The following is a 27,967-nucleotide window of genomic DNA, read 5'->3' on the forward strand; positions in this document are numbered from 1 at the left end:
AATGAAGGTCTGAGTCACCCCCCTGGCAAAGAACAAAGATGTGTTTGCTGAGGGTAAAGGGAACATGGAATCGGTAGTAGAAGAATGTAGTGATAAATGGTAACTACGACCACATGACCATCACAGAAATGACAGCTATGATGGTATGGATATTTCCACCCTGTTTTATGAGTATATTTGTACTTGTACATAAGCAAATATCTTATTTTCCTCTTATCCTACGACATAAGTTGTATTGTTTATGCTATAGTATTTAAGTTATAGGCTATGACGTTGAAGTCTAAGGACTTACACCCTACTCTGGAGAGATATGGTACGTTCTGGTTGTATGCAGGACAGTTGAGTATTGTTAGGTGAAATAGATGTCTATTATTGTGTTCTACTTGGAAATTAAGCATGTTTCGAGATGATGTTTATAGCTGCCAAGTCGACAAGGGGTGGACTGTGATGGTGAGGTTCTGGTGTCAACTTGGCCAGGTGATATGCCCAGTTGTCTGGTCAGGCGAGCACTGGCCTGACTGTTGCTTCAAGGATATTTCATGGCTGGTTGTTAAGTCAGAGGCTGCTTTATTAAATCATCAGTTAGTTCATTGTAGCTGTGGCTGACAATGTCAAGTAAGGGTATGTCCCGGCACATGAGATAATCCAATCCGTTGAAGACTATTAAGAGGAATTTTCACTGCTTCCTCAGCCAGCAAACCTCTCCTTTGAAGTTCATCAAGACCCTTCATCGGAGCCACCAGCTTCACAGGCTGTCCTACGGATTTTGGACTCTTCCATTCCCACGGTTGCGGGAGACACCTCAAAAATCTCATATTTACAGATCTCTCCTGTTGGTTCTGTTTCTCTAGAGAACCCAGACTAATACATATGGCTTCCAAATATTTTTTCTACTCTGTAGGTTGTCTTTTCACTTTCTTGCTAATATCCTTTGATGCATTGACATTTTTAATTTTGATTAAGCCCCATTTATTTTTTCTTTTATTGCTTGTGTTTTTGATATAACATCTAAAAGCCCATTGCCTAGTACAAAGTCCTGAAGATATTTCCCTATGATTTCTTATAAGAGTTTTATAATATTTGCTCTCATATTTAGGTTTTTGATCCTTTTTTGTGTTTGTTTGTTTGTTTGTTTTTGCATACTGTATGGTGGGGTCACATCTACTTTTTCCATGTGAGTATCGTGTTTTTACAGCACCATTTCTTGAATTTTTGTTTGGTTGGGTTTTTTTTGGAGAAGTGAATGAACCGGGGATCAAACCCAGGTCTCCCACACGGCAGGCAAGAATTCTACCACTGTCAGAAATCCTGGAATGAGCTGGGATTCAGCTTCAAGGGATTGAGAAAAACTTCTCGACTGAAAGGGAGAAGAGAGAAATGAGACAAAATAAAGTGTCAGTGGATGAGAGATTTTAAATAGAGTCGAGAGGTTATCCTGGAAGTTATTCTTACACATTATATAGATATCCCCTTTTTAGTTTAAGATATATTAGAAGAGATTCGAAGAGAGCATAGAATGCTGCAGCACCATGAAGCAGAGAGTCCACCAGCCAGCGACCTCTGGAGATGAAGAAGGAAAACGCCTTCCGGGGAGCTTCATGAAACAGGAAGCCAGGAGAGAAAGCTAGCAGATGACTCCGTGTTCGCCATGTGCCCTTCCAGATGAGAGAGGAACCCTGACCGTGTTCCCCACGTGCCTTTCCAGATGAGAGAGAAACTCTGACTGTGTTCACCATGTGCCTTCTCACTTGAGAGAGAAACCCTGAACTTCATCAGCCTCCTTGAACCTAGGTATCTTTCCCTGATACCTTTGATTGGACATTTCTATAGACTTGTTTTAATTGAAACATTTTCTTGGTCTTAGAACTGTAAACTAGCAACTTATTAAATTCCCCTTTTTAAAAGCAAAAAAAAAAAAAAAAGATATATTAGAGAGGCTAGAGGGAAGTACCTGAAACTGTAGAGCTGTGTTCCAGTAGCCATGTTTCTTGAAGATGATTGTATAATGACATAGCTTTCACAAAGCGACTGTATGATTGTGAAAACCTTGTTCTGATGCTCCTTTTATCTACGGTATGGACAGATGAGTAAAAAATATGGATTAAAAATAAATAAATAATAGGGGGAACAAATGTTAAAATAAATTGGGTAGAGGGAAATACTAGTGGTCAATGAGAGGGAGGGTTAGGAGGTATAGTCTGTATGAGTTTTTTTCTTTTTACTTTTATTTCTTTTTCTGAAGTGATGTAAACGTTCTGAGAAATGATCATGGTGATGAAAGTACAACTATGTGATGATATTGTGAGCCACTGATTGCACACCAAGTATGGAATTTCATGCATTAAGAATGTTTGTGTTGTATGTGGATTGGTTTTATTAGTAAAAATTTTTAAAAAGCGCTCAGAAGTCAGACACATGCAGAATATCTTTATGCCTATGACTGATACTCATTATAATGTTGCATGACAACACGGATAAGGGTTCGTGAGCCTTGAACTAGCTGGCAAATGAAAACTTACTTATTTAGTCTTGGGACAGCCCTGAATATATGACAATGTCTTAGAAAAAAAAAAAAGAATTCTACCACTGAACTACCCTCATACCCCTCTTTTTGGTCCATTTTTAATTAATTTTTATATGATGAGAGGTAGGGGTCCACATACATTCTTTTGCATGTGGATTTCCAGTCGTCCCAGCACCATTTGATGAAGAGACTATTCTTTCCCCACTGAATGGACTTGGCACTCTAGTTGAAAATCAACTAACTGTGGGTGTTGTTTATCTCTGGGCCCTCAGTTCTATTCCATTAATCTATATTATCTGTCCCTAGGCCAGGACCACACTGATTTAATTAGCTTTTTGTATAAGTTCTAAAATCAGGAAGTGTGAGTCCTCAACTTTGTTCTCTTTTTCTAATGGTTTTAGCTATCCGGGACCCTTGCAAATTCCATACGAATTTGAGAATCAGCTTTTCCACTTCTGCAAAAAAAAAGCTGTTGAAATTTTGATAAATAGTGCATTGAATTTGAAGACTGCTTCAGGCAGAATTGACATCTTAACTGTATTAAATCTTCCAATCTATGAACAGGAGATGTCTTTCCATTTATATAGGTATTCTTTCATTTCTTTCACCAACGTTTTATAGTTTTTGGTGTACAAGTCTTTCACCTCCATGGTTAAATTTATTCCTAGGTATTTCATTCTTTTAGATGCTATTGTAAATAGAAATTTTTTTCTTAATTTTGTTTCCAGATTGTTCGTTACTGGTGTATAGAAACCCAACTGACTCTTGCGTGTTTAACTTGATTCCTGAAACTTTCTGAATTCATTTATTAGTGCTACTAGCTTTCTTACAGATTCTTTGGGATTTTCATATATATATAGGGTCGTGTCATCTGCAGTGAGGAATGATTTGGCTGCTTTCTTTCCAAACTGGATGCCTGTTAATTGTTTCTTTTGCCTGATTGCTCTGTCAGAACTTGCATACAATGTTGAGTAACATTCATGACAGTGGGCAACCTTGTCTGGTTCCTGATCTTAGGGGAAAAGCTTTCAGTCACCACCGAGTATGATGTTAGCTGTGGGTTTTCATAAATGCTGAGTAGGTTCCATTTTATTTCTAGTTTTTTGAGCATTTTTATCATGAAAGGATGTTGGATTTTGTTAAACGGCTTTTCTTTGTCAATTGAGATAATCATGTAATTTTTATCTTCATTCTATTGATATGCAGTATTACACTGGTTTTCTTATGTTGGACCAGTCTTGCTTTCCTGGAATAAATCCTACTTGATCATGGTGTATAATCCTTTTACTATCCTATTATATTTGGTTTGCCAGTATTGTGTTTAGGATTTTGCATTATATTCATAAAGAACATTGGTCTATAATTTTCTTTTCTTGTGCTGTCTTTATCTGCCTCTGTTATCAGAGTAAACTGGCCTCAGGATGAGGTAGGAAGTGACCCCTCTTCCATTTGTTGGAAGTGTTTGGAAAGGACTGGTGTTAAAGTTTCTTAAATGTTTGCTCAATTCAGCAGTGAAGCTGTTCAGTCCTGGACTTTTCTTTGTTAGAAGTTTTTGATTACTGATTCAATCTCTTTACTTGTTACAGGTCTATGAGATTTTTCTCTTTCTTCTTGCATCCTATCAGGTCATTTGTGTATGTCTAGGAATTTGTCCATGTCATCTAGATTTTCTAATTTGTTGGCATCTAATTGTTCATAGTCTTCTCATAGAATCGTTTTTATTTCTGTCAGGTTGATAGTGATGTCCCCATTTTCATTAGTTTTTTTGGGTTTTGTTTGTTTGTTTTATTATTTTTTTTAAATACCAAAAAACACAAAACAAATGCAAACATTCCTATTTTGATCATTCTGTTCTACATATATAATCAGTAGTTCACAATATCATCACATAGTTATTCATCTTAATCATTTCTTAGAACATTTGCATCTATTCAGAAAAAGAAATAGAGCAAAAACAGAAAAAAATGTATACATACCATACCCCTTACCCCTCCCTTTCATTGATCACTAGCATTTCAAACTAAATTTTGTTTCTTTTTTTGCTTTATTGATCTTTTCAAAAAAACAACTTTTGGTTTTGTTGATGGTCTCTATTGATTGTCTGTTCTCTGTTTCATTTATCTCTGCTCTAATTTTTACTGTTTCTGTTTTTTTCCTCCTGCCAACTTTGGGTTTATTTTGTTCTTCCTTTTCTAGTTTCTTTAGGTTTGAAGTTAGGTATTGATTGGTGGTCTTTCTTCCCTTTTAATGAAGGCCTTCTTAGCCCAGTACCTACTCGGGTTTATTTCTGGCCCCTCTTTTCTGTTCCAACGATCCATTTCCCTGTTCTTATACTGTCTGCTTTTTTTAAATTATTAATTAAAGAAAAAAAGAGAAATTAACACAACATTAAGAAATCATTCCATTCTACATATGCAATCAGTAATTCTTAACATCATCACATAGATGCATGATCATCATTTCTTAGTACATTTGCATCGATTTAGGAAAAGAACTAGCAAAACAACAGAAAAAGATATAAAATGTTAATATAGAGAAAAAAATAAAAATAATAATAATAAAAAAAGAAAAGGAAAAAGAAAAAAACAAAAGACACAAACAAACAAACAAACAAACAAAAACTATAGCTCAGATGCAGCTTCATTCAGTGTTTTAACATGATTACTTTACAATTAGGTATTATTGTGCTGTCCATTTTTGAGTTTTTGTATCTAGTCCTGTTGCACAGTCTGTATCCCTTCAGCTCCAATTACCCATTATCTTACCCTGTTTCTAACTCCTGCCGGACTCTGTTACCAATGACATATTTCAAGTTTATTCTCGAATGTCAGTTCACATCAGTGGGACCATACAGTATTTGTCCTTTTGTTTTTGGCTAGATTCACTCAGCATAATGTTCTCTAGGTCCATCCATGTTATTACATGCTTCATAAGTTTATTCTGTCTTAAAGCTGCATAATATTCCATCGCATGTATATACCACAGTTTGTTTAGCCACTTGTCTGTTGATGGACATTTTGGCTGTTTCCATCTCTTTGCAATTGTAAATAACGCTGCTATAAACATTGGTGTGCAAATGTCCGTTTGTGTCTTTGCCCTTAAGTCCTTTGAGTAGATACCTAGCAATGGTATTGCTTGGTCGTATGGCAATTCTATATTCAGTTTTTTTGGGAACCACCAAACTGCCTTCCACAGTGGTTGCACCATTTGACATTTCCACCAGCAGTGGATAAGTGTGCCTCTTTCTCCGCATCCTCTCCAGCACTTGTCATTTTCTGTTTTGTTGATAATGGCCATTCTGGTGGGTGTGAGATGATATCTCATTGTGGTTTTGATTTGCATTTCTCTAATGGCCAGGGACATTGAGCATCTCTTCATGTGCCTTTTGGCCATTTGTATTTCCTCTTCTGAGAGGTGTCTGTTCAAGTCTTTTTCCCATTTTGTAATTGGGTTGGCTGTCTTTTTGTTGTTGAGTTGGACAATCTCTTTATAAATTCTGAATACTAGACCTTTATCTGATATGTCGTTTCCAAATATTGTCTCCTATTGTGTAGGCTGTCTTTCTACTTTCTTGGTGTAGTTCTTTGATGCACAGAAGTGTTTAATTTTGAGGAGCTCCCATTTATTTATTTCTTTCTTCAGTGCTCTTGCTTTAGGTTTAAGGTCCATAAAACTGCCTCCAATTGTAAGTTTCATAAGATATCTCCCTACATTTTCCTCTAACTGTTTTATGGTCTTAGACCTAATGTTTAGATCTTTGATCCATTTTGAGTTAACTTTTGTATAGGGTGTGAGATACGGGTCTTCTTTCATTCTTTTGCATATGGATATCCAGTTCTCTAGGCACCATTTATTGAAGAGACTGTTCTGTCCCAGGTGAGTTGGCTTGACTGCCTTATCAAAGATCAAATGTCCATAGATGAGAGGGTCTGTATCTGAGCACTCTATTCGATTCCATTGGTCGATATATCTATCTTTATGCCAATACCATGCTGTTTTGACCACTGTGGCTTCATAATATGCTTTAAAGTCCGGCAGCATGAGACCTCCAGCTTCGTTTTTTTTCCTCAAGATACTTTTAGCAATTCGGGGCACCCTGCCCTTCCAGATAAATTTGCTTATTGGTTTTTCTATTTCTGAAAAATAAGTTGTTGGTATTTTGATTGGTATTGCATTGAATCTGTAGATCAATTTAGGTAGGATTGACATCTTAACTATATTTAGTCTTCCAATCCATGAACACAGTATGCCCTTCCATCTATTTAGGTCTTCTGTGATCTGTCTGCTTTTTAATAGAACTTTGGTTTTAGAATTTATTTATATTTTTAAAATGAACTTTTATTTACAAATGCTATGCCCTCTAAGCAAAACCTCCTCTTTTCCCCCATCCCCAGGTAACCTCCAATCTGCTTCCTGTCTCTGCATGTTTGCTAACTATAAACATCTGCAGTAAGAGACATCATACAATTTTTGCTCTATGCGTCTGGCTTCTCTCACTGAGTACCATGTTTTCCAGTTTCTTCCTTGTTGTCGCATGTATCAGAACTTGATTCCTTTTTATGGCTGAGTACTCTTCCATTATCTGGACCCCATTCTGTTTATCTGTCATCAGTTGATGGACACTTGCTTGCTTCCACCTTTTGACTTTTGCAAATAATGTTGTGGTGAACATCGGTGTGCAAAGTGTAATTCCTGTTTTCAGTACTTCGGGTATATACCTAGGAGTGGAGCTGCCAGGTCCTATGGTAATTAACTTCCTGAGGAACCACCAGACTGTTTTCCACAGTGGCTGCACCGTTTTCCCCTCCCCACCAACAACGCACGACGTTCCTACTTCTCTGTCTTTACCGCAATTGTTATTTTACATTTTTTAAATACTAGCCATCCCTGTGGATGTGAAGTGGCAGCTCATGTAGTTTTTATTTTTTCTTTTATTTCTAGAGACAGATATGCGATATATATATCATAGAGAATTTTGGTCACAACTTTTTTTGGGGGGTACATGGGCTGGGAATTGAACCCCGGTCTCTTGCATGGCGAGTGAGAATTCTACCACTGAACTACCCCTGCAACCCTCACTGTAGTTTTAATTTGCCTTTCCTTATTGGCTAGTGATGTTGAGCATGTTTTCACACGGTTATCCATTGGAATTTCTTCTTGGAGAAATGTCTATTCAAGGCCTTTGCCTGTTTTTTGGTTGGGTTGTATATCCTTTTGTGGTTGTATTAAAGTTCTTTATAGATTCTGGATATTGAGCCCTCATCAGATATATAATTTGCAGTTATTTTCTCCACGGTTGTCTTTTCACTTTCTTTATAATGTATTTTGGTGCACAAATGGGTTTAATTTTGATGAAGTCAAATGTATTGTTTCTTCTGTTGTTCATGCTTTTAAAAAATTTTTAAATTTTTATTAACAATAAAAATATTTTTTCATTGTTTTTAGATGCCATCTATTTCAGGCAGCAGAAACCAAAGCATTCTGCTGGGAATTCTCTCGTATTTCACAGAAGTGTTTTAGAACTTGGATTTGTATTATCTGTATGGAGTGTAAAGGAAAAAGGAAATACTGGAGAGTGTAAAGCGATGAAAAAGTTTGGTAATGGGGCAGCCATGGTGGCTCAGCAGGCGGAGTTCTCACCTGTCATGCTAGAGACCAGGGTTCGATTCCCGGGGCCTGCACGTGCAAAAAAAAGTTTGACAATGGCAATGACAGTAGAACCTCAAGAATATAATACTGCTGAGTATACATATAAAAAATGACTAAAATGGGGAATTTTGCATGTTATATGTATGTTACCACAATGATTTTTTTTTTAAAGTGAAGGCCAACAATTTAAAAAAAAAAAAAAAAGCTGATAGAACCAAAGCCCAGTGGAGTTGCCTCCTGGGACCAGCGTCAACCAGGCTACCTCGCTGTGCATCCTAGGGCCACCCTGCCAGGCCTGCGTGTGCTCAGACACACTCACACCCACACGCACACACACGTGTGTGAAGGAGGGCACCGGGCTCCCAGGGCCTGCCTTCCTCTGTTCTGAAACTCGCCTCCTTCCTTCCTAAGTAATCAAAGGAGGCTACTCACAGTTATCTGGTGTTAAATTTTTGTTTTCAGAAATCCCTAAATCTGCGTCCTGGTTGAGGAAATAGTGTGCCATTTCCAGCACCACACTGTGGCACAGAGCCACTGCACAGCTACTGAGCGTCATTACTGCAAAACGTCATTTCCCAATCCTATAGCATCGGAAGTTCTGTGTTTGGAGGTGAGCGGCTTTTTTTTGGACTACATGCCCATAATTTGAGTAAACTATCGATTAAGGCCCTGATTTTATTTTGGTATATGCACATAGTCACGTGCCTTACCTAGAATGATGAATTTCTTAGTAATAAGCAATGTAAAAATATAATGTCTCTAGCCATGTCAGATAATAGCCTCAACTATATATATTTATAGAGATAGAGTTTTTAAAAAGTGATAAACCCTTTCTCCAGGATGTTGCTCACCTTTTAGTATTTATCTAATTGGTATATGAAGCAAAGTATCTGGAGAAGATACTTTAAAATACGATTACTCTGGCAGGTAAGTTTTTGTGTATGTGAGGTAAAGTGACTGTGCCATCTGGCTAGTTCCCAACTCCTATTTTTAAAAAATAACTCTTCAATAAATCTTATGCTTTCAAACTTTCATTGTTTTAATGATACAATTGTAAACTTGGGTTCCCAAAATGTCAAAGTCCTAAACGCCTCTATTTCCAAGAATAACACAAAAAGACAGCTCACCCTGTGCGGTGGAAGCCTTCTTGAGTATTTTTCCCCTTCCAGAATAAAATTTGATGGAAGTGTTTTTGATTTAAGGAACAATCCAAGGCAATAGGATATTACTCAAATGTGACAAACTATTCAAGGAAAAAAAAAGAGAAAAAAAAAAAAGCCTCTTGGCACCAATTCACCAGCATTAATCTATATGCATTTTTGATCTATATGCATTAATATGAAACTTCTTATTAGAGTCAAACAGCTATAACAAAATTTAAGTTCCCCCATCTTTTGGCAATAGACTAAATGAAATCATTATGAGGATAATTTAGAAGGGTTTAAGGTCACATTCAGAATGAAAAGGACAACTTTCATACACAGAAAGCGAAACAAGATCTTTCATTAGCTGCTTGGTTTGATCAGGTGTAAATACAGACAGGGTAACTCAATAGGTGCTTATTTTCAAAACTTATATAAACGGTTTATCACGAAAAGCCTACACGTGATAAGCTGTTTTTTTCTTCTTTGTTTTACTCTATTCCAACATGTACGTGCTCACGTTTTAGAAGGCTGTGTTCTACACCTCCTTGAAAAGCAGAGAAGCAAGAAATGGGGAACAAAAGTCGCCTGGGAAAGGTGACGGCAGCGGGTTATTGTGGGAATGATTCACAGTGCCGAACAGTATGTGAGAGTGGTGGAAAGGGGAAGTTTAGAGTCATGTATGTCACCAGGAGGAAAGCTGGAGGCTAAAACATGGGAACGTAAAACACGGGGAATCTTGTGGTGGACGATGACTGTGATTAACTGGACAAATTTAAAGAAGTTCTTTTATGAACTAGAACAGATGTATGACTCTATTACAAAGAGTTAATAATGGAATATTGCTATTGTGCTGGTTTGAAAGGACGTATGTCCCCTAGAAAAGCCAAGTTTTAATCAAAATCCCATTTTGTAATGGCAGAATAATCCCTATTCAATGCCATATGTTTGAATCTGTAATTAGATAATCTCCCTGGAGATGTATCCCAATCAAGATGGATTAGGGGAGACGTGTCTCCACCCATTTGGGTGGGTCTTGATAAGTTTCTGGAGTCCTATAAAAGAGAAAACATTTTGGAGAATGGGAGATTCGGAGAGAGCAGAGAATTCTGCAGCACCACAAAGGAGGAAAGTGACCTTTGGAGATGAAGAAGGAAAACGCCTCCCAGGGAGCTTCATGAAACAGGAAGCCAGGAGAGAAAGTAGCAGACGACACTGTGTTCGCCATGTGCCCTTCCAGATGAGAGAGGAACCCTGACCATGTTCACCATGTGCCTTCTCACTTGAGAGAGAAACACTGAACTTCATCGGCCTCCTTGAACCAAGGTATCTTTCCCTGGATACCTTTGATTGGGCATTTCTATAGACTTGTTTTAATTGAAACATTTTCTAGGTCTTAGAACTGTAAACTAGCAACTTATTAGATTCCCCTTTTTAAAAGCCGTTCTGTTTTTGGTATATTGCATTCCAGCAGCTAGCAAACTAGAACAGCATCCTTTCTGAATGTGTTGAGGTTAGGGGCCTCCTTTCTTGGGCCTCTGAATCGGTGATTTTACTTACAAACTTTCTTCTTTGTGAAGGATTTTTTTTTTTAACCTTTAATTCCATCTGGCCCTAACAGGAGCTTTTTGATATCTTCCCCAGTTTCATCCATTGTCCGTGTCTTTCCTGGTGACAACTGTGATAACTGAACTTCCCATCACCAACCGCAGGTTGGTGAGTAAGCCACAAGCCAGCCTGTTGCTCATCTAAAATTCCGTCACGGAACCCCAGATCTGCCAGACTCTGAGCGCTGCCCCGCCCCGGGATCCGTTCACAGATGGCCATTGCCCAAGCAAGATGGGTGAGACTGTGAGGCCTGGGGGTGGGGTAGCTGCAGGGGCTTCCAGGAGAGCAATGCCCCCTCCCACAGGCGAACAGGGTGCTTGAGGTGTAGGCCTGACATTCCTGCATGCACTTGGCAATCACAACCTCCTGTGAGCCTGGATCCAGCCTCACCTGAAGCCACCTACCTTCGAAGCCACATGAATCAGTGAGTCGTGTGTGAACCACTTGCTTACTTGTCTCATAGATAAGGACATTAGTGGTCCTGTAAAAGCCTACCCCAGGTTCTGGAGAATTTATGTTGCAGCTGAAAACTGGGTCTTTCGTGACCTTTGCTGTTTCACTCTCAGCTTATCCTGATCCTTTACAAACATAAATCAGGCCTCGGCAGTTTTTTTCTGTAAAACGCCAGAGTAAATGTTTTTGGCTTTGCAGGCCCTAATCACCATTGTAATTACTCAACTACTGTAACCCCCAGACGCCTCAGAAACAATGGGGCATAGCTGTGTACCAAAAAAATGTGATTTATACAATCAGTTATTGGGCCATGATTTGGCAACACCTGACTGCTTTTTGTTGCTGTTCCTCCTTAAGCATCTGTGTGTTCGAGGGTGAGGGGAGGGCTCCATCACCTGTCAGAAGGTGGCCTCTGGGGCTCATCCCACTCTGAGCTGGGGTTGCTGGCCTGTGGGACAGCCTCTTTCCCTAGCTGCTCGTGTGGTAAGCGGTGTGAAGGCTGGCTCATTCTTGGGCACTGAAGCCATGTTGGGCTCCCTGGGACCACCCCTGCTGGGTCCCCAGGGGATGGGGAGTGCCTGCTTGGTGCCCCAGAACCCCAGGGACTGGTCTGCTCTAAGAAGGAATAGGCAAGGGCTCCCTCCAAAGCATGACTCAGGGAGCACCCATGCCACCCACTACAATGGATTCTAGCTTCCAGAGCACGTCTGTGCCACACTGTCCACTCCAGTGGATTCTACTCAAGAGGCTGTTTCCACTTAATTAAAACAAAATCAGGTAAGAAATTACAGTCCTCCCATTTCATTCCAATGGAACCATACACAACTTGACCTTTTGTGTCTGCCTTCTTTGACTTAGCATTGTTTTTTGGGGCTCACTCGTTTCAGTGCGTGCTGTTGAATATTCTGTTGTAATGACATGCCACGTTTGTTTCTGGTTATTGGTGGATGGACGTGGGGTTGCTTCCCCATTTGGCTGATGTGAAGGACACTGCTCTGAACATTTTAGTTTACAAGCTTTTGCATAGACATGCGCTTTCAGTTCTCCTGGGTATATGCCTGTGGAAGGGATTGTTGAGTCAAATGGAAACCCTAGGTCTGACCTTCAGGGGAACTGTGGGGCTGTTTCCCAGAGCAGCGGTGCCATGTCACAGACCGTTCCCCCATGTTGTTGCCGACACTGGTCGCCACCTGTCCTGTCGATTGTAAACACCCTGCAGGGCCAGCTGGTAGCCCATCGTGACTCTGGTTTGCGTTTCTCCGATCACTGGTGATGTGGAAGCACCTTTCCACGGGCTCGTTGACTATTTGTACATTTTCTTTCGAGAAATGTCTATTTAAATCCTTTGCCATTTTTTAATTGGAATATTTGTTTTATTATTGACTTGTAAGAAATTCCTTATATATGCTAGATGCCAAGTCCCTTGTCAGGTACGTGATCTGCAAACATCTCCCTTGCTGGGGCTGTCATTTCACTTCCTCGATGGTGTCCTCTGCAGATTATTTATTTTTTATGGTCCTCGGCCTCACTGGCCACGTCTCCAGTGCTCAGCGGCTGCCATTTTGGGCAGTGCAGACGGATGACCTTTCCACAGTCCATAAAACTATACAGGATAGCGCTGAGCCAGATGTTTAGAGGAAAGTGACCTCAGAGTGTTTGCCCAGCCTGCCTTGAGGACCACTGGGCTCAGGCACCCACGTAGGCCCATTTGCTGTAGAATTTCGGTTCCTCACAACCCGTGCTAGGGGAGAAACTGAGGCATGGTGCCGTAGGTGCCCTCTGCCCCCACTCTACCCCATTCTGAGGCTCCCAGAGAAGATGAGCTCAGATTAAAAACTTTATTCCAAGCAAGACAAACGTGCATGTCAGAGAGCCGCATCATGGCTGGAGGTGCCCTCACCACGTACCTACACCCAGGTATCCAAAACCGGGTTTCTGGAAAGGGGAGGGCCCCCGAAGCTGTGCCAAAGCCTGGGGTCCCAGACGCCTGCAAGAGCCGGGCCCAGTGAGGGGAAGGTGGGATGCTCGGCAGGAGTAGAGCCCCGCCCCAGCGTGGCCAGGAAGGCATGGGGCAGAACGCCTTTAGCTCGGCTGGACAGGGCTGGCCTGGGTGGAACCAGGCTGGGGAGCACGGAGGCCTTTCTGAGTAAAGCAATGCTCACCCTTGACGGCAGGCTGCATACGGCTGGATCTTGCAACCTACACATTCCTGGTAACAAGCCCCAGCCAGGCCCAGGGGACAGGTGAGAGGAGTGGGCAGTGTTGTTGTGGCCGATGCCCAGGGTGGGCCCTGCCCACCGCCACTGCTCAGACGCGCTCTGGCCGCCTCTCCCGGAGGGCGCTGTTGGACTGGTTGGTGTTGTAGCTGGCAAGCTGCCCGGCCGGGGCCTCCTCATCCTCCAGGCTGCCCTCGCTTGCCTGCTTCTCCAGGAAGCTGAGGCGGTGGAGGGAGCCGGCACTGTCGGGCGACAGTAGCTCCGAGACCTCTTCCAGCTCCGAGTCAGAGTCATTGGACGGGAGGTGCGACTCTGGGGAAACCAAGAGAGAGACTCCGCTAAGCACCCCCAGCCACGCCAGACGTTCCTTCCATGTCCAAGCTGCCCGTCCCCAGCACCGAGCAAACAACGCAAAGGGGCGCCGCTTTGCTTTCTTTGAAATAGATTTGAGGAAGATGCGTGAATGGTCCACTATGGTTTCCACGATGGTTTCCGTGGCCAACGCTGTCCCCAGAACACGTGCCTGACGGGCTGGTTGAATGTGCTGACCTGGGCCTGTCCCACCTCAGCCCCTCGAGGCTGCTGCCCTGTCCACCCGTCCATCCGTCCATCCCCCAAGGGGTGGCAGCCGCACAGACTCACCTTGGGTCATGTCCTCCTCCGCCTCCTCCTGTGGGGTGTAGACGGCCTCCTCATTCTCCTCCAGGTATGGCACCTGTACGATGACCTCTGCCCGCTGGGTGCCCGGGCCATCCTGGAAGGGCGGGGGTCGGGGAGGGGCGGGGTCAGGGTTCCAGCCTGTCCCAGGCTCTGTTTTACATGTGATATGGGTTGAACGGGGCAGGGGTAAGATGAGCCCAGACCCCTGCTCCCTGGGCGTGAGACCGTAAGTGGAAACAAGGTCTGTGCAGACGCCCCAGGCACCTGGGAGAAGCGTGGGGAGGGAGGCGGAGATGCCGGCTAGGAGGAGGCAGGGTGGCCTTGTCCACACGCAGCCTCAGGCTCCAGCCTCCAGAGGACAGACACTTGTTGTCTTAAGCCACTGCCTTGGGGGTACTTCATTGGGGCAGCCCCGGGGAACTGAGACCAAAAGACCCACCTCACCCTGACAGGCGCTGACAGGCACCTGACGGAAAGCCGTGACCCACCGGGGCCCTCAGTGGAAGCAGAAGGCTCTGGCCAGACCCAGCCCCTCAGCCCACCTGGCCGCCTGCTGCCTCCTCGGGCTCCTCCCCGAAGACCAGGCCGTAGTGGCGGATGAGGGTCTCGACCACGCGGGCTTGGTGGGGGTAGTCCACCAGGGATGAGAGCGACACGGTGGCCTCAGTGGGCCGCGGCCGCAGCAGCGTGGGCCCGAACACGATACCCAGGTTCCCCGGCGTCATCTTGTTATCCTGCTCCCACTGTGCGACCCTGTGGGTGGGGGGGGAGGGGGGGGAGGCGGGGGGGGCCTGAGTGAGCTGACGTGGGCAGGTGGGGGGGTGGGGGTGGGGCAACCAGGACAGGGGCAGGGCATGGGGGTTGGGGGGGCAGGGAGTGGGGGGAGGGGACACGGGCAGGGGGAGGGGACGCAGGCGGGGGCAGGGGACAGGGCGGAAGTGAGCGTCCCCTGCCCTCACCTGCGCAGGTGCCGCAGCAGGTACTGCAGCGTGGCCCAGTTCTCTGGCGGCAGGTCCTGCAGGAGCTCCCGCAGCGGGCCTGCCATGGCCAGCGTCCCTGCCTCGCTCTCAGCCCCTCCTGGTCGGCCCCGGGATGCTGCCTCGGCTTTCAGGCTCTCCTTGGCCAGCCCCATGAGCTCGTGGTAGAAGCGGAAGGAGATGAGGGGCTCCGGGAGCTGTAGGGCAAGGTGAAACAAACGGGTCAGGAGGGCAGGTAAGTAGGGGGTGCAGGTGCCTGCCCCGCCCCTCCAGGGTCTGCCTCACCTGGCGCAGGTAGAGCTTGAGGACATTGCTGATGTCGTGAGGTGAGGCCTGCGACAGCTCCACCAGCTCGCGGCCGCTCTCAAAGGCTTGGCAAAGCTTCTCCACCCGTGTCTTCACCCCGTTGACCCGGTAGATCCCCTGGGGTGGAGGAGGCGGCGTGGTCAGCCCTAGCCCACCCTGCCAGGCCCTCCCCAGGGCCCAGCCGCCCACAGCAGTCACCTTGATGTGCAGCGCCCGCTGTTCGACCTCACGGACGCACTTGCTGACTACCAAGGGCACGCCGTCGGGGCTGCTGCGGGCTGCCTGGCCAAAGTCCTGGCCGAAGAGCTGCAGCCGGCCCTGCAGCTTCTTGTGGCCACACTGGATGGCCAGCGTTTCTAGGCACTTCTTGTGGCAGGCAAGGCAGCACTGGGGGCAGCACGGGTGAGTCCAGATTTCCCAGTGGAAGACCACTCCACCCGTGACCTGGCCCCCTGGCCCCCGCCTCCAGGCCTTAGCCATGGCTGTGCCTTCTGCTGGGAATGCTGTTCCCTGCCCACCCTGGGAGCCCCTGCCTCACCTCCTCACACTCGGCGCCCTGGAAGTACACGTAGCTGCTGCACTCGCGGCACTTGGCGGGTGTGCGGAGCTTGCGCAGCCGGTGGGTCCGGGCAGCCTTGGACAGCCCCACGTGGCGGAATGGCCCGCTGGGCACGGCGACCCGGAGCTCAGGGGCCATGCCATCCAGGTCGGCTGCGGCGGGTGGGCTGTCAGCACTGTCCCTGCCCCTTGCCCACCCCCACAGACCCTACCCCCCCATCCAGCTCACCCTGCACAAAGGCTGATGTCTCAGGCCCGCCTGCCCCCACCAACTCCTCGTTGGATGAAAAAGTGCTGCTGGATGCCGTCCTCTCAATCTTCAGGTCCCCTGTGCCAGAAATAGGCACCAGACACCTGAGCCACAGGGCCACAGGACATACCACACCTGCCAGCCAGGCATCTACCAACCCCCACCCTTGGGGGGTTTCCACCCCTGGGCGCCCCCCTACCTGGGCCGGTACTGGGTTCCAGGCTGCCGTCGGAGTCCACGATGGCAATCGGCCATGACTTGTGTACCTGATGTCCACGCCCACCTGTGGAGGAGGGGGCTCCGTGAGGGCCTGGGGCCGTGGTGGGTGTCCTGCCTGCCCCTCGCACCGTCCTGGCACTCACCCCGCCGCTCCTTGGTCAGCACCCCGTCGCCGGGCCCGCCTGCCTCCAGGGGACTCCCAGCGGCCTCGGCCCCAGCGCCGTCGCCCACATTGAAGCTGCTCTTCCGGGCACGCATGACGGGGGACCTGCGTGGGGGTGGGGGCGGGGTGGTGGTGAGGGAGGGCCACGAGGGGGGCCACACGGGGTGGGGGTGGGGGTGGGGCGGCCAGACCCGGGGGGGCAGGCGCACCAGGCGCTGGAGGCGACGTGGGGTTCGAAGTCGTAGCGCACGTCGGGCTCGTCGCCGCGCTGCAGCTGGCGCACGTGCGACGCGTACTGCTGGCCTGGGTCGTAGAGCTTGCTGCTCTCGCACAGCATCTGGAAGTGCACGGGCAGCGGCGCCGTCTGCATGTGCATCAGCTGGTAGTACGAGATGGTGGCCTGCGAGACAGCAGCGGGGTCAGGGGACGGGCAGAGCCCGGAACCATCCCTGAAACCCTCCCGGCCCCCCACGCACCGACTTGACCGTCTGGTCGCTCTGCCGGACGACCTCCTGAATCTGCCGCAGCGCCGTCACCTTGGTGTCCTCCAGCTCCTGCTTCTGCGTCTTGGCGTCTGCCACGCATGTGCGGTAAGTGGCCATGGCCTCCTCCGCCTGGGGGTGGGGTGGGGGACGGCAGGTGGGGGCCTCAGGCCAGGGCCCCGGGGCCGGCGGCGGTGAGACCCCGCCCCTCAGCCCCGCCCCGCCCCCTCACCTTATTCTTGGCCTCCTCCTCCAACCTCCGCCGCTTGTCCAGCGCCTTGGAGGCCGCCCCACCGGCCCCGGGCCCCGCGCCCGCCTGCTCCTCCTCGGCCTTGGCGGCCAGGAAGCGCGCCTTGTCGTAGTCCTCGCAGCGCTGGGTGTAGGCCTGCTTGGCCTTGCGCAGGTTCGCCTCCGCGTCTTGCTGTTGGGTGAGGAGAGCTCGGTCCTGTCCAGACTCTCTCCCAGCTCCCCACCTGCCTGTCCCTGGGGGCCAGCCAAGGCCCAAGTGCAAGAACCCAGGGCGGTCTCGCCTGCCATGCCAGAGACCCGGGTTCAATTCCCAGTGCCTGCCCAGGCTAAAAAAAAAAAAAAAAAAAAAAGGACCTGGGGCAGAATAGGGCTGAGGCCCACTGGCCGGAGGGATGGCACCAGAGGGCAGTCCTGGCGGCAGGGAGACACCTGCCCTGCCCATTTTACAGCCGGGATGCTGAGGCACAGCTGAGCTCCCAACCCCAGAACGCAGGGAAAAGAATGCGTGATCATCTCAATCAACAAATAAAAGGCATTTGACAAAACCCAGCAGCTCTTCTTGATAAAAACACTCAGTAATTCAGGAATAAAAGGAAACTTCCTCAACATGATAAAGGAAATCTAGGAAAACTCACAGTTCATGTCGTAAAGGGTGAAAGAGTAAAAACTTTCCAAGACCGGAAACAAGACAAGGGTATCCATTGTCACCACTGCTATTCAATATTGTGCTAGAAGTTCTAGCCACAACAGCGAGGTAAGAAAAAGAAATAAAAGCCATCCAAATTGGAAAGAAAAATGTATAACTTTCCCTACTTGCAGATGGCATGAGCGTAGATATAGAAAATCCTGAAAAAACTGCAATAAAGCTAGCGAAGCTAATGAATGAAATCCACACAGTGGCAGGGCACCAGATCAACAACCCCACATCAGTTATGTTTCTATATACTAGTAATGGATAATTTGAAAAGGAAACCAAGAAAAGTATTCTACTTATGATAGCATCTAAAATGTATCTAGAAACAAGTTTAACTAAGGATGAGAACACGTATGTGGAAAATTATAAAACATAGCTGAAAGAAATTAAGAAGACAGAAATAAATGGAAGGATGTACCATGTTCATGGATTGGAAGACTTAATATGGTTAAGATGTCAGTTCTACCCAAAGCAATTTATAGATTTAACACCAGCTCAATCCAAATTCCAATGCCTGGGTGCAAAGGTAGTTCAGTGGGTAGAATTTTCACCCACCATGTGGGAAACCCTGGTTCAATTCCCAGCCCATGCACTTCCCAAACAAACATATGAAAACCAACCAAACAAATAAAAAATCAACAAATGGTGCTGCAATAAGGGGATACTTCCATGGAAAAGAATGAAATGTGACTTCTGCCATACAGCATTAAAAAAAAAAAAAAAAAAAAAAAGCTCCAGAGCCTTTCTTCACGAAGCCAGTCACCCAGTTCACATGGAAGAGCAGTGGGCTCCGGATAACCAGACCCACTTGAAAAAGAACAAAGCTGAAGGACCCACATATCCTGATTCCAAAACTTACTACAAAGCTACTGTAATCAAAAACAGTGTGGTCCTGGCATAAGGACAGACATACAGACCAATGGACTAGAACTGAGAGTCCAGAGTTGAATCCATATATCCATGGCCAGCTGATTTTCAACAAGGGCTCCGAGTCCATTCAATGGGGAACAAAGAGTCTCTTCAACAAGTGATGACAGGACAACTGGAAATCCACTTGCAAAAAAACAAATGTGGACCCTCTACCTCTCACCGTATACACAAGTTAACTCAAAATGGACCAGTAACCTACATATAAGAACCAAAACTCCTAAAAGAAAACAGGGAAGGATCTCAGACTTTATATCCAAAGCACAGACAGGAAAAGAAAAAACTAAATAAATGGAATCTCATCAAAAGTAATGATTTTTGTACATAGAAGGACATTACTGAGAAAGTGAAACAATCTGCAGAATGGGAGAAATATTTGGAAACCATATACCTGATATGGACTCAATAGCCAGAATATATAAAGAACACCTACAATTCAATAAGAAAACGTGGGCAAAGGACTCCAACAGACATTTCTCTAAAGAAGATAAACAAATGGTTAGTCAACTCATGAAAAAAAATGCCTGTCCTCATTTAGCTATCAGGGAAATGCAAATCAAAACCACCAGGAAACTGCACTTCACACCCACTAGAATGGCTGTTGTTTATGAAACAGAGAATAAGGGCTGATGAGGATGTGGAGAAAGAAAGGCCCGTGTACACGGTTGGTGGAAATGTGAAATGGGGCAGCCCCCGCAGATAACAGTCTGGCGGTCCCTCCGAAAGCTGAACACACAACTGCCATGTGACCCAGCAACCCCATCCTAGGTACAGACCCAAAGAACTGCAAGCAGGGTTGTGACAGACACTGCACACCCAGGTTCACGGCTGAACGTTACACACCCAAGAGGCTGAAGCCGCCCCAGTGTCCGTCAGCAGATGATGGAGAAACAATATGGACACTGCACACGGAAGGACTATTACCCAGCCGTAAAAAGCAATGAAGTTATTATGTATGTTGATGTTTTATTTTGTTTCTTAATTTTTTAATTAATAAATAAATTTTTTTAAAAAAGCAATGAAGTTCTGGTACAGGTGACGACATGGGTATTGAACCCTGAGAACACTGTGCCGAGTTAAATAAGCCAGATATAAGAGAACAAATACTGTATGATCTCACTTATATGAAATGATTAAAATATGCAAATTCATAGAGTTGGAAGTTAGAATACAGGTCACCAGGGGCGGAGGTAGAGGATGGGGAGTTAATGCTTAATTGGCAGTGTTTCAGTTTGGGGTGAAGAAGTTTTCTTAGTGGATGGAGGTGATGGGAACACAACATTGTGAGTGTAATTAACCCACACTGAATTGTACACTCGAAAGTGGTTAAAATCTGAAATTTTGTGTTGGACATGTGTTACAGGAATAAAAACTTTAAACAAACAGAACTGGACAACACAAAGGGAGCCCTGATGTAAACTAGGAAGTATATGTAATGACACACTTACACTAATAGTGAGTCATGGATTATAACAAAAACAGCACACTTATGTACACTGTTAACAATAAGGAAAACTGTGGGTGTGAGAGCAAGCGAGAATATATGGAGGCCTGTACTTTATGATTTTTCTGTAAAGTTACAAATGCTCATTTAAAAAAAGTAAAAAAAAAAAAAAGAAGAAGAAAGAAAGAAAAGATCACTATTACCAGTCACAACTTCTAAACTTCTACCTGGCAAAAAAAAGGCCACAGTTAAAACCGAAAGTCAAAATGATAACCTAAGATGGGGGAGGGGGGTTGTAACCCACATCACCAAAGGCTTCATTCCCTAATATGTAAAGAGTTCCAGCAAATCAATAAGAAACAGGCCACTGTCCAATCCAGAGTGGGCAACAGATATGAACCGAGAGTCTACAGTGGAGGGAACTCTTGGCCTTGGCAGAGCGGGTAGGTGGGCAGCTCGCAAACTTAAGTCCTTTGCTCTGACATTCCTTTTAAGCGCTGATAAGAGATAAATGCTCACACATGGGGCAGATAGGAATACGTTTGTCAGGGCTGTGATGTGGCAGCCATAGCTCAGCCACAACTGAAATGTCCATCACCAGAGATTCTTGGTGAAATCTGCCCCAACACAGGCCACAGGGCGCAGCCAACAAAAAATGAGAAAGAAGCTTTAGGCACCTCTCCACCTAGGGGGCTGGAAAAGTCCAGCAGCACAGCAGGGCCCATGGCCCAGCGCCACCGTGTACCAAGAAGGGGGGGATGTGCCCTGGCCCAGGTTAGTCCTGCAGAAGGGAGGGGCCTTTGTACCGCAGACTGTTAAAGGAGCTAAGAAGCACCCAGAGATGGTGGTGCATTTAAAAGGAACCAGCAGAGAAAAGGAAAAGGTACAAACAGGAAACCTAAGAGGCCAACCTTTGCTCTCCCTGCAAACAGGGGGATGCCGCTTCTCCCCATTCCTGAACTGCCCATGGTGAGACTGGGGGGTGGGGGCCCTGCGCGGCTGGGGCGGCGGGACTGGAGTCAGCCTGTACTTGAGACCCTGGGATGGGGGGGGGGCACCCACAGCAGCCCTTCACCCCGAAATACCAGCTTCCTCTGGGCGCGGTGCCAGGACTCCTTGATCTCCTTTCGGCGCTTCTCATGCTCGAGCCTCCGCAGAGTCAGGGGCTGCGGGGAGAGGGGCGTGAGAGCGCGCGAGTGCCGCCCCGCCCCCATCCACGTGGCCCCGTCCCCGCCCCGCCCACCTGCAGGAAGGTCTGATTCTGCAGCGTGTTGGCCGCCTGCACCATGCCGTGGCCGAACTCGAGGTCTTGCTCCAGTGCCAGCGCATAGATGGACAGCAAGGGCATGTGGGGCTGGAGGGGGCGCAGGGATCAGCGGGGTGGGGGTGACGGCACCGCCCCCGTGGGTCCGCCCACCCCCTCCCCGGACCACAGTCCCACCTCCTGAGTGACGCTGGGTCTGCAGTTGTGGACAATCTTCTGGAGGCCTTTGGCGAACTCCAGCTCTGGGGGCGGAGGAAGGGGGGGACGCGGGACAGGGTAAGGGGCGGGGTAAGAGGGGACAGAGTGCTGGGTGGGGGGTGGGAGCAAATGGGGATCGAGGGGCGGGATGAAGGAGGGGCGGGGCGGGGTTAAGAATGGGGGGGTTAGGACCAGCCCCACCCACCAGCCCCTCCTCGGCCCCGGCCCGGCCCCGCCCCTCACCCAGCACCGTGCGCTTCTCCAGGTAGGCGGTGAGGCCCTTCAAGTACTTGGCCATGTCCTTGGCATAGCGCAGAGCGGCGTCCACGCCACCTTCGCAGCGCTGCAGCAGCATGTCCACCTCCTCGGGGGCCGGGCAGCCTGTGAGGTGCCTGCTCAGCCCTTGCTCCACCTCCAGCCCTCCCCCACTTCCCCAGCACCCCTCAACTCCTTCCCACCGCCTGCCTGGGGAGACTCACCTCCGTCACACTCCTCCACGCTGGGCAGGGTGCCCTCACTCCCCGGGCCATATAGGGTCTCCACAGACTGTCCAGGGAGACACGCAGCAGTTTGCCCACCCCGCAGGAGGTGTCGCTGACCCCTGGAGACCCCAGCCCGCGGAGGGAGTGGGGTGGCCCATCACACTCCCCAGGACCTCCTGTCCCCCACCCTGCCCCTCTGCCCACCTGGCTCAGGTCCCCGGGGGGCACCGACAGGAGCGTGCTGCTGTCCACTTCGCCCATGAGGAATTCAGAAACGCTGCAGATTTGTACAAGGTCAGGGTCACAAAGCCTGGTTCCCCACTCCCCCCACTCTGCTGCCTCCAACGCTCCCACGCTCACGTGCTGCTGAAAGAAACAGCAATGGTCTCCAGGGCCTTCTCAAACTCCTGCTTGTCCGATTCATTGTTGCATTCATAATGGAAGGCTGGGAGACGGGGGCAAGGACAGGGGACTCAGTCCACTCTGGGAGGTCGCCGCACCTACTGCTAACTGATGGGAGCCCTTAGCTCAGGGACAGGGTCAGAGGGTGCCGGTGCCCAAACTCCTACACACCCTTCAAAACCCACTTTGAATGTTCACTCCTCCAGGAACCTCTCCCAGGCAAAGCTGGGGCTACCCCCACTGGCTGACCTTTGACCTTAGCGATGAGGTTGCCGGCAGCTGTGAGCGTCTCCACGGTGTTCAGCAGCGGGTATTTGGAGATGACCTGGCGCATGACACGTAGGGCCTCGCCCAGGCACTCATGGGCCAGTGGCCGGCGGGCCTCCAGCAGGTCTGTGGGGCAGACTGAGAATGAGGAATGTGCCTACCTCCTCCCCAGATGGGGAAACTGAGGCAGAAATGGCTGAGAGCAACTGCCCTCTGGGTTGCTGTCCAGGTCAGCAAAGGCTGTGCCTTGACCCAGGCAGTCTGTCAGCCTGGAATGCCCCTTCTCCATTCCCCAAGAAAGCAAGCTCCTGCTTGCCTTTCCAGCTTTAGCCCTTGTGCCACTTCCTCCAAGCAGCCCACCAGGTCCCTCCCCGACCCCAATAACTCCTTGGGACATTCCAAGGCCTGACCAGCACTTTCCCTGCCCTGCCTACCCAGACCTGGGTCCAGAACAGCCCTTTATCTCACTGTCTCCCAGCAGGCACTAGAATCACCCCATTTTGCAGACAAGCAAACTGAGGGATGGAATGACTGTCATTTCTCTGCCCTCACTTGGCTTCTCCAGCTATTCTGGCTTTGAGCCTGCGGCTTCAAACGTTCTCCTCAAGAGCTCTGCGTTAAGCTCCCACACAGGCAGGGAGAAGGGCATCAACATGCCCCATCCATGCAGGAACTAAACCTCAGAAGGCGTGGGAGGGCTAAAGGGCCAGGGATCTGGTGCCCACCAGGGGGCTGAGGGTACCCCTGGATCTGACCCTCATCTACAATACTCAGGAAATACCCGAAACCTGAAGTCCCCCCTCTGGCCACTATGGTCACCGAGGGTCCCTAACCTGGCTGTGACACGGGTGAACGTGAGCTGCCTCCCTGACTGGACCCCGACTCGAGTGGTGGGAAGGGGCAGAAAGAAGTGGGAAGGGGCTTCAGGAATCCAGGGGGGTCCTCCTGTCCCCCTCCTGTCCTCAGGGCCTTGGCCACCAGGGGCCCTGCAACTGCTCCCACAGGATGCAGCCTTTCCCGGCAAGGCACAGCGTCCCCAACAGGCAAGCCACAGTGCTCTGGGCAGAGCTGGGGACCCCTATGCACTATCCCCGCACTCTGCGGCCCGTGAGGCCTCACCCCAAATCCTCGTCCAGTGTTGGCATAGCCTTCAGGGTGCAGACCAGTCCACGGAGGGGGTGGGGGGCCTCTGCAGACCCTGCCCCCATTCAGCCTGCCCCCACCTGAGCCCGGCTCCCCCAACGCTAAGCCCAGATGTCAAAAGGCATCTCAGCCCCCAGAGACAAGGGTCCCCACCTCCAGCCGGACATGAGATTCCAGGCCGGAACTGATATGGTGCTGGCCTGGCTGAGGACAGGCAGGGAAACCGAGGCCCAGAGCAACAGGGCAGGCCAGAGGAGACCCGGGAAGGGGTGGGACAGCCCCAGTGACCCCACCCACGTAGGCCCTTGTTTGCCTCCTGGGCTGACCCCTGGGGTGTCCTCCATGCCACAATGACCCTGGATAAAGCAGGTCGGTCTCAGTCGCCACAGAGGGCTGGTTGTTGCCCCATTTTACAGATGAGGCCCCGAGGCTGGGAGAGGGAAGGGATTAGTACAGGGTCCCACAGAGGGTCCGGGGCAAGACCAGAACTCAAACCTACATCGTCTCCAGGCCAGGCCCCCAGCCAGGCCTCATCCCTTCCAGTACCCATTCCGAGCCCCGCCCAGGCCAGGCCTCCAAGGAAGCGCCAGGATCGGAAATGATCTGAGATTAGTGAGTTTCCCCAGGAAACCTGCTCGGCCCCTGCCCCTGCCTCGGGACCAGATAACGTTGGGGCTCCCACCCCTCCCACCGCAGAGTCCCCCACTCCTCCCCCTCCTGGCTGGGTGGCCTAGGGGTCAGGACCCCACTTGGGCCTTCAGTTTCCTCATCTGTAAAATGGGCAGCTGGTGGGGAGTGGGTTGGGGTACTGGACCTGGCACCGTGGTTTCTGGGAGGACCAAGCTGGCTGCAGGCAGGGCTCAAGGTGCCCGCCCAGGCTGCCAGGGACAAACAGGAAGCAGATGAAAATAACTCAGCAGGAAGCTGGGCTGTCAGCGACCGCATGGAGGACAAAACGGAACTGCCATCCCACAAGCTACAGCTCCCAGTGTCTCCTCAGCTCACATGCTGGTCCTGTGTCCCGGATCCTCAGCTCACTTCCAGTCCACCCCCCCGAGATCATTCCAACACCCAGCTGTGAGCTCATCCTGCCTCTGCTTTAATACCTTCTGTGGCTCCCCACTACCCTCAGATAAAGTCCCGGGTCCTTCTGCTGGCATCCTCATGCCTTTGGCCTCATACCTTGTTGCCCCGACTGCACTTTCATTTCCATTAATTTCTGAGTCTCTGGTTCATTCCTTCTGCCTCAGTGCCTCTCCTGCCTCGTTGCCTCCAAACTCCTATACAACCCTCAAAGTCTTAGCTGCAATGCTTTTTTCCACGCAGCCCTCTCTGCAATCTCTGTCTGAGCCTCCCCAAGTCCCTCTCCTGCCCTGCCTTGCCCTGTTAGGGTATGTGGCATGTGCCCAGCCCTGCCTTGCAGCTAGGCCCCCATGCCCCTGCTGGCTCTCACCGTCCCGGACAACACATTCCTTGAGCTTCTCAAGGCCCTCGGCAAAGCGGGCCACATCAGCCAGCAGGTGGGAGATGTCCTCGACGGCGTCAGGGCCCGGCGCCTCCGAGGTCAGCTCAGCAGGGCTGGAAGCTGTCAGCGGGCTGCGGTGGCTCCGACCCAGTGTCCAGGAGCCAGGGCCAGACAGCGGGAAGCCAGAGGCGCTGGTATGGCGGCTCAGGCTGGTGGGCCGCTTGAGTGTGCCCGTGGCCTTGGCATTCGAGGCCCCAGCCTGCGGCTCCAGGCCAGGTCCAGGGGATGCCGTGTCAGCTCCATCTCTCCTGGGCAGCTCCTGGGGCAGGGGAGAGCTGTTAAATGGGGTGCTCCAGCTCATACTAGCCAGTGCCTCAGTTTCCCTAGAAGTGAGGTGGGGCTACGGAGGACCTTCAGTCTGACCCTGCAGGGGTCAAAGGCCAAAGGTGATGGGGCTGAGATTTGGTACCAGGCTCACCCCCGCCCACCCACCCCCACCTGTTACCCAACATCCTCTTCCCCTGAGCTTTCACAAACAACGGTCTCTGCCCAAACCACAGCCAAGGGAGGGGCCTGCGGGGAGTCCGGGGGAGGGGACACCCCACTTCCTGATGGGGGAAGGGAGGGCCCACAGAGCTCCTCGGCCTGGCCTCGTAGCCCCCTCCGGCTCCTTTGAACACACCTAATTCCCAGCAAAAACACCCCTGGAGATCCCTGTACCCCAAAGGACCACAGACTGAAGTCCCACAAATACCCTCAAGCCCTATGGATACCCCAGGTCCCTGTATAACCACGTACCATATCACACACCCTGTTACTTATAAGTCTGAGATACCATGGCCACCCCACAGCTCCCCTATCTCCTCAGTGGTGCCTGGGGCCCCTCCATCCCCATGAGGATCTCTTCCTGCAGCGTCTTAAACCCAACTACCCCACCCTGCCACACTCCCTGGGCCACCCCCGCAATGGTCCCTTACTATAAGCCGAAAGCCCGGGTCCCGGCTTCTCCGCTGCCCCCGCAGTCCGGCCTGGGAGGGGCTGTAGCTGGCGTGGGTCCCCTGCCGCCAGCCCATGGCAGCCCGACCAGCCCCCTGCCCTGCTGGGCCCTGCACACAGGCCGCGCCCTCTCCCCACTGGTGTCCTCTCAGGTCCCGCCCGCCGGGGGCCCCGGAGAGGCGCCACTCACCCCCGAGGGCTGCGGGCTGGGGCTTCCCGCCCGGTTCTTTTTGGAGATGGAAGGGGTTTTCATGAGCTCGCGCTTCTTCCTGGAGAACATGGTGGCGCCCCCACCACAGGGGTCGGCCTGGGGTCTCAGCACCGCAGCTCCAGGCGCCAGCCGCCTCGGAACCACATTGTCGCGGGGCCACCCCCGCCCCAGCTGTCAGGCCCACGTGACAAGCCCGCTCCTCATTGGCGGCCCCGCCACACACACACACACACACACACACACACACACACACACACACACACACACAGGAAAAGGCCTCCGCGGCCTTGGCGCAGGCACACACCCCCACCCCCAGCCTCAGCGTGCCCCTCCGCAGAGTGGGTGCTTCGCGGGCTCCCAGGCCCCGCCCTGGCCCCGCCTCTGCCCCGCCCAGGCACCCGAGGCTGCAGCCACACCAGCCCTCGCTCTCAGCCCCATGCAGCCAAGAGCGTGCAAACCTTCATACATATGTTTGCTCAGATATCCCTAGGCTTCCACATAAGTTTTGTACTCAGACCCCAGGCTCTGGCCACCTGCCCCTCCCAGGTCCCCCTTATGCCCTGTGCCTACTCCACATTCTCTGGGGAGCCACCCCCTGTCTTGGGCAAGTCCAGACACATGGAGAGAAGCCCACCTATGCCCCTCAGCGCTCAGCCACACCTACCTCAGTTCTTTTCTCTCTTCACTTCCAGCCCCGCACCCCTGGGCCCATTGGGGTTCCTGAGTCATGCACCAGCTATGGGATGTGCTGGGTCCACAATGCAGTCCCAGAGGTGCCAAAGGGCCTGCCCCTCGACGGCATCAGTCCTGAGCGCCAGGTTCCCCTCCCCACTCCCAGGCTGGAGCCCTCTTCTCTCTTGGACTCCCACCCTCACCCCCATCTAACCCTTCCCCCTTTCAAGTGCCCCGCCCTGTCATGCTCTCTGGGGAAAAAGGCGGGTCTTGAACAGGTGCTTGGACCCCAACCACCCCCACCACCCCCACCCCACCTCTTCCCCACTCCTCTCCTCCCCCACCC

At 50.0% G+C, this 27,967-nt stretch overlaps 1 protein-coding gene and 1 long non-coding RNA gene across 7 annotated transcripts; one reads left to right on the top strand and one right to left on the bottom strand.

Annotated features, from left to right (window-relative positions):
• Positions 1 to 617: 617 nt before the first annotated feature.
• Positions 618 to 14,387, top strand: LOC143650512 (uncharacterized). Of its 3 annotated transcripts, XR_013159586.1 has the most exons (5): positions 618 to 897; positions 8,636 to 8,783; positions 9,843 to 9,912; positions 10,280 to 10,641; positions 10,960 to 14,386. It is a non-coding gene; the product is annotated as an uncharacterized LOC143650512 (long non-coding RNA). The 3 variants fall into 3 exon arrangements; XR_013159584.1 differs by having other exon boundaries at positions 9,843 to 10,641; positions 10,960 to 14,387; XR_013159585.1 differs by lacking the exon at positions 618 to 897 and adding an exon at positions 933 to 1,791 and having other exon boundaries at positions 9,843 to 10,641; positions 10,960 to 14,387.
• ARHGAP45 (Rho GTPase activating protein 45) lies at positions 13,201 to 27,198 on the bottom strand. 4 transcript variants are annotated; one of them, XM_077121387.1, is made up of 23 exons: positions 26,929 to 27,198; positions 25,731 to 26,061; positions 23,117 to 23,260; positions 22,826 to 22,910; positions 22,670 to 22,742; positions 22,463 to 22,529; positions 22,227 to 22,364; positions 21,963 to 22,027; positions 21,765 to 21,875; positions 21,607 to 21,687; positions 17,440 to 17,628; positions 17,202 to 17,339; positions 16,935 to 17,125; positions 16,706 to 16,830; positions 16,543 to 16,626; positions 16,323 to 16,421; positions 16,074 to 16,246; positions 15,734 to 15,922; positions 15,515 to 15,652; positions 15,212 to 15,426; positions 14,795 to 15,005; positions 14,235 to 14,346; positions 13,201 to 13,904 (listed from the first exon to the last, which is right to left on the bottom strand). In XM_077121387.1, the coding sequence occupies exons 1-23, from the start codon at positions 27,016 to 27,018 to the stop codon at positions 13,684 to 13,686; spliced, it is 3,270 nt and encodes a 1,089-aa protein (XP_076977502.1). In that variant the 5' UTR covers positions 27,019 to 27,198; the 3' UTR covers positions 13,201 to 13,683. The 4 variants fall into 4 exon arrangements, with proteins under 4 accessions (XP_076977502.1, XP_076977503.1, XP_076977499.1 ...); XM_077121388.1 differs by lacking the exon at positions 26,929 to 27,198 and adding an exon at positions 26,720 to 26,857 and having other exon boundaries at positions 17,262 to 17,339; XM_077121384.1 differs by lacking the exon at positions 26,929 to 27,198 and adding an exon at positions 26,720 to 26,857.
• Positions 27,199 to 27,967: the final 769 nt, after the last annotated feature.

This window comes from Tamandua tetradactyla, chromosome 11 (assembly GCF_023851605.1).
Source record: "Tamandua tetradactyla isolate mTamTet1 chromosome 11, mTamTet1.pri, whole genome shotgun sequence".
NCBI lineage: Eukaryota > Metazoa > Chordata > Mammalia > Pilosa > Myrmecophagidae > Tamandua > Tamandua tetradactyla.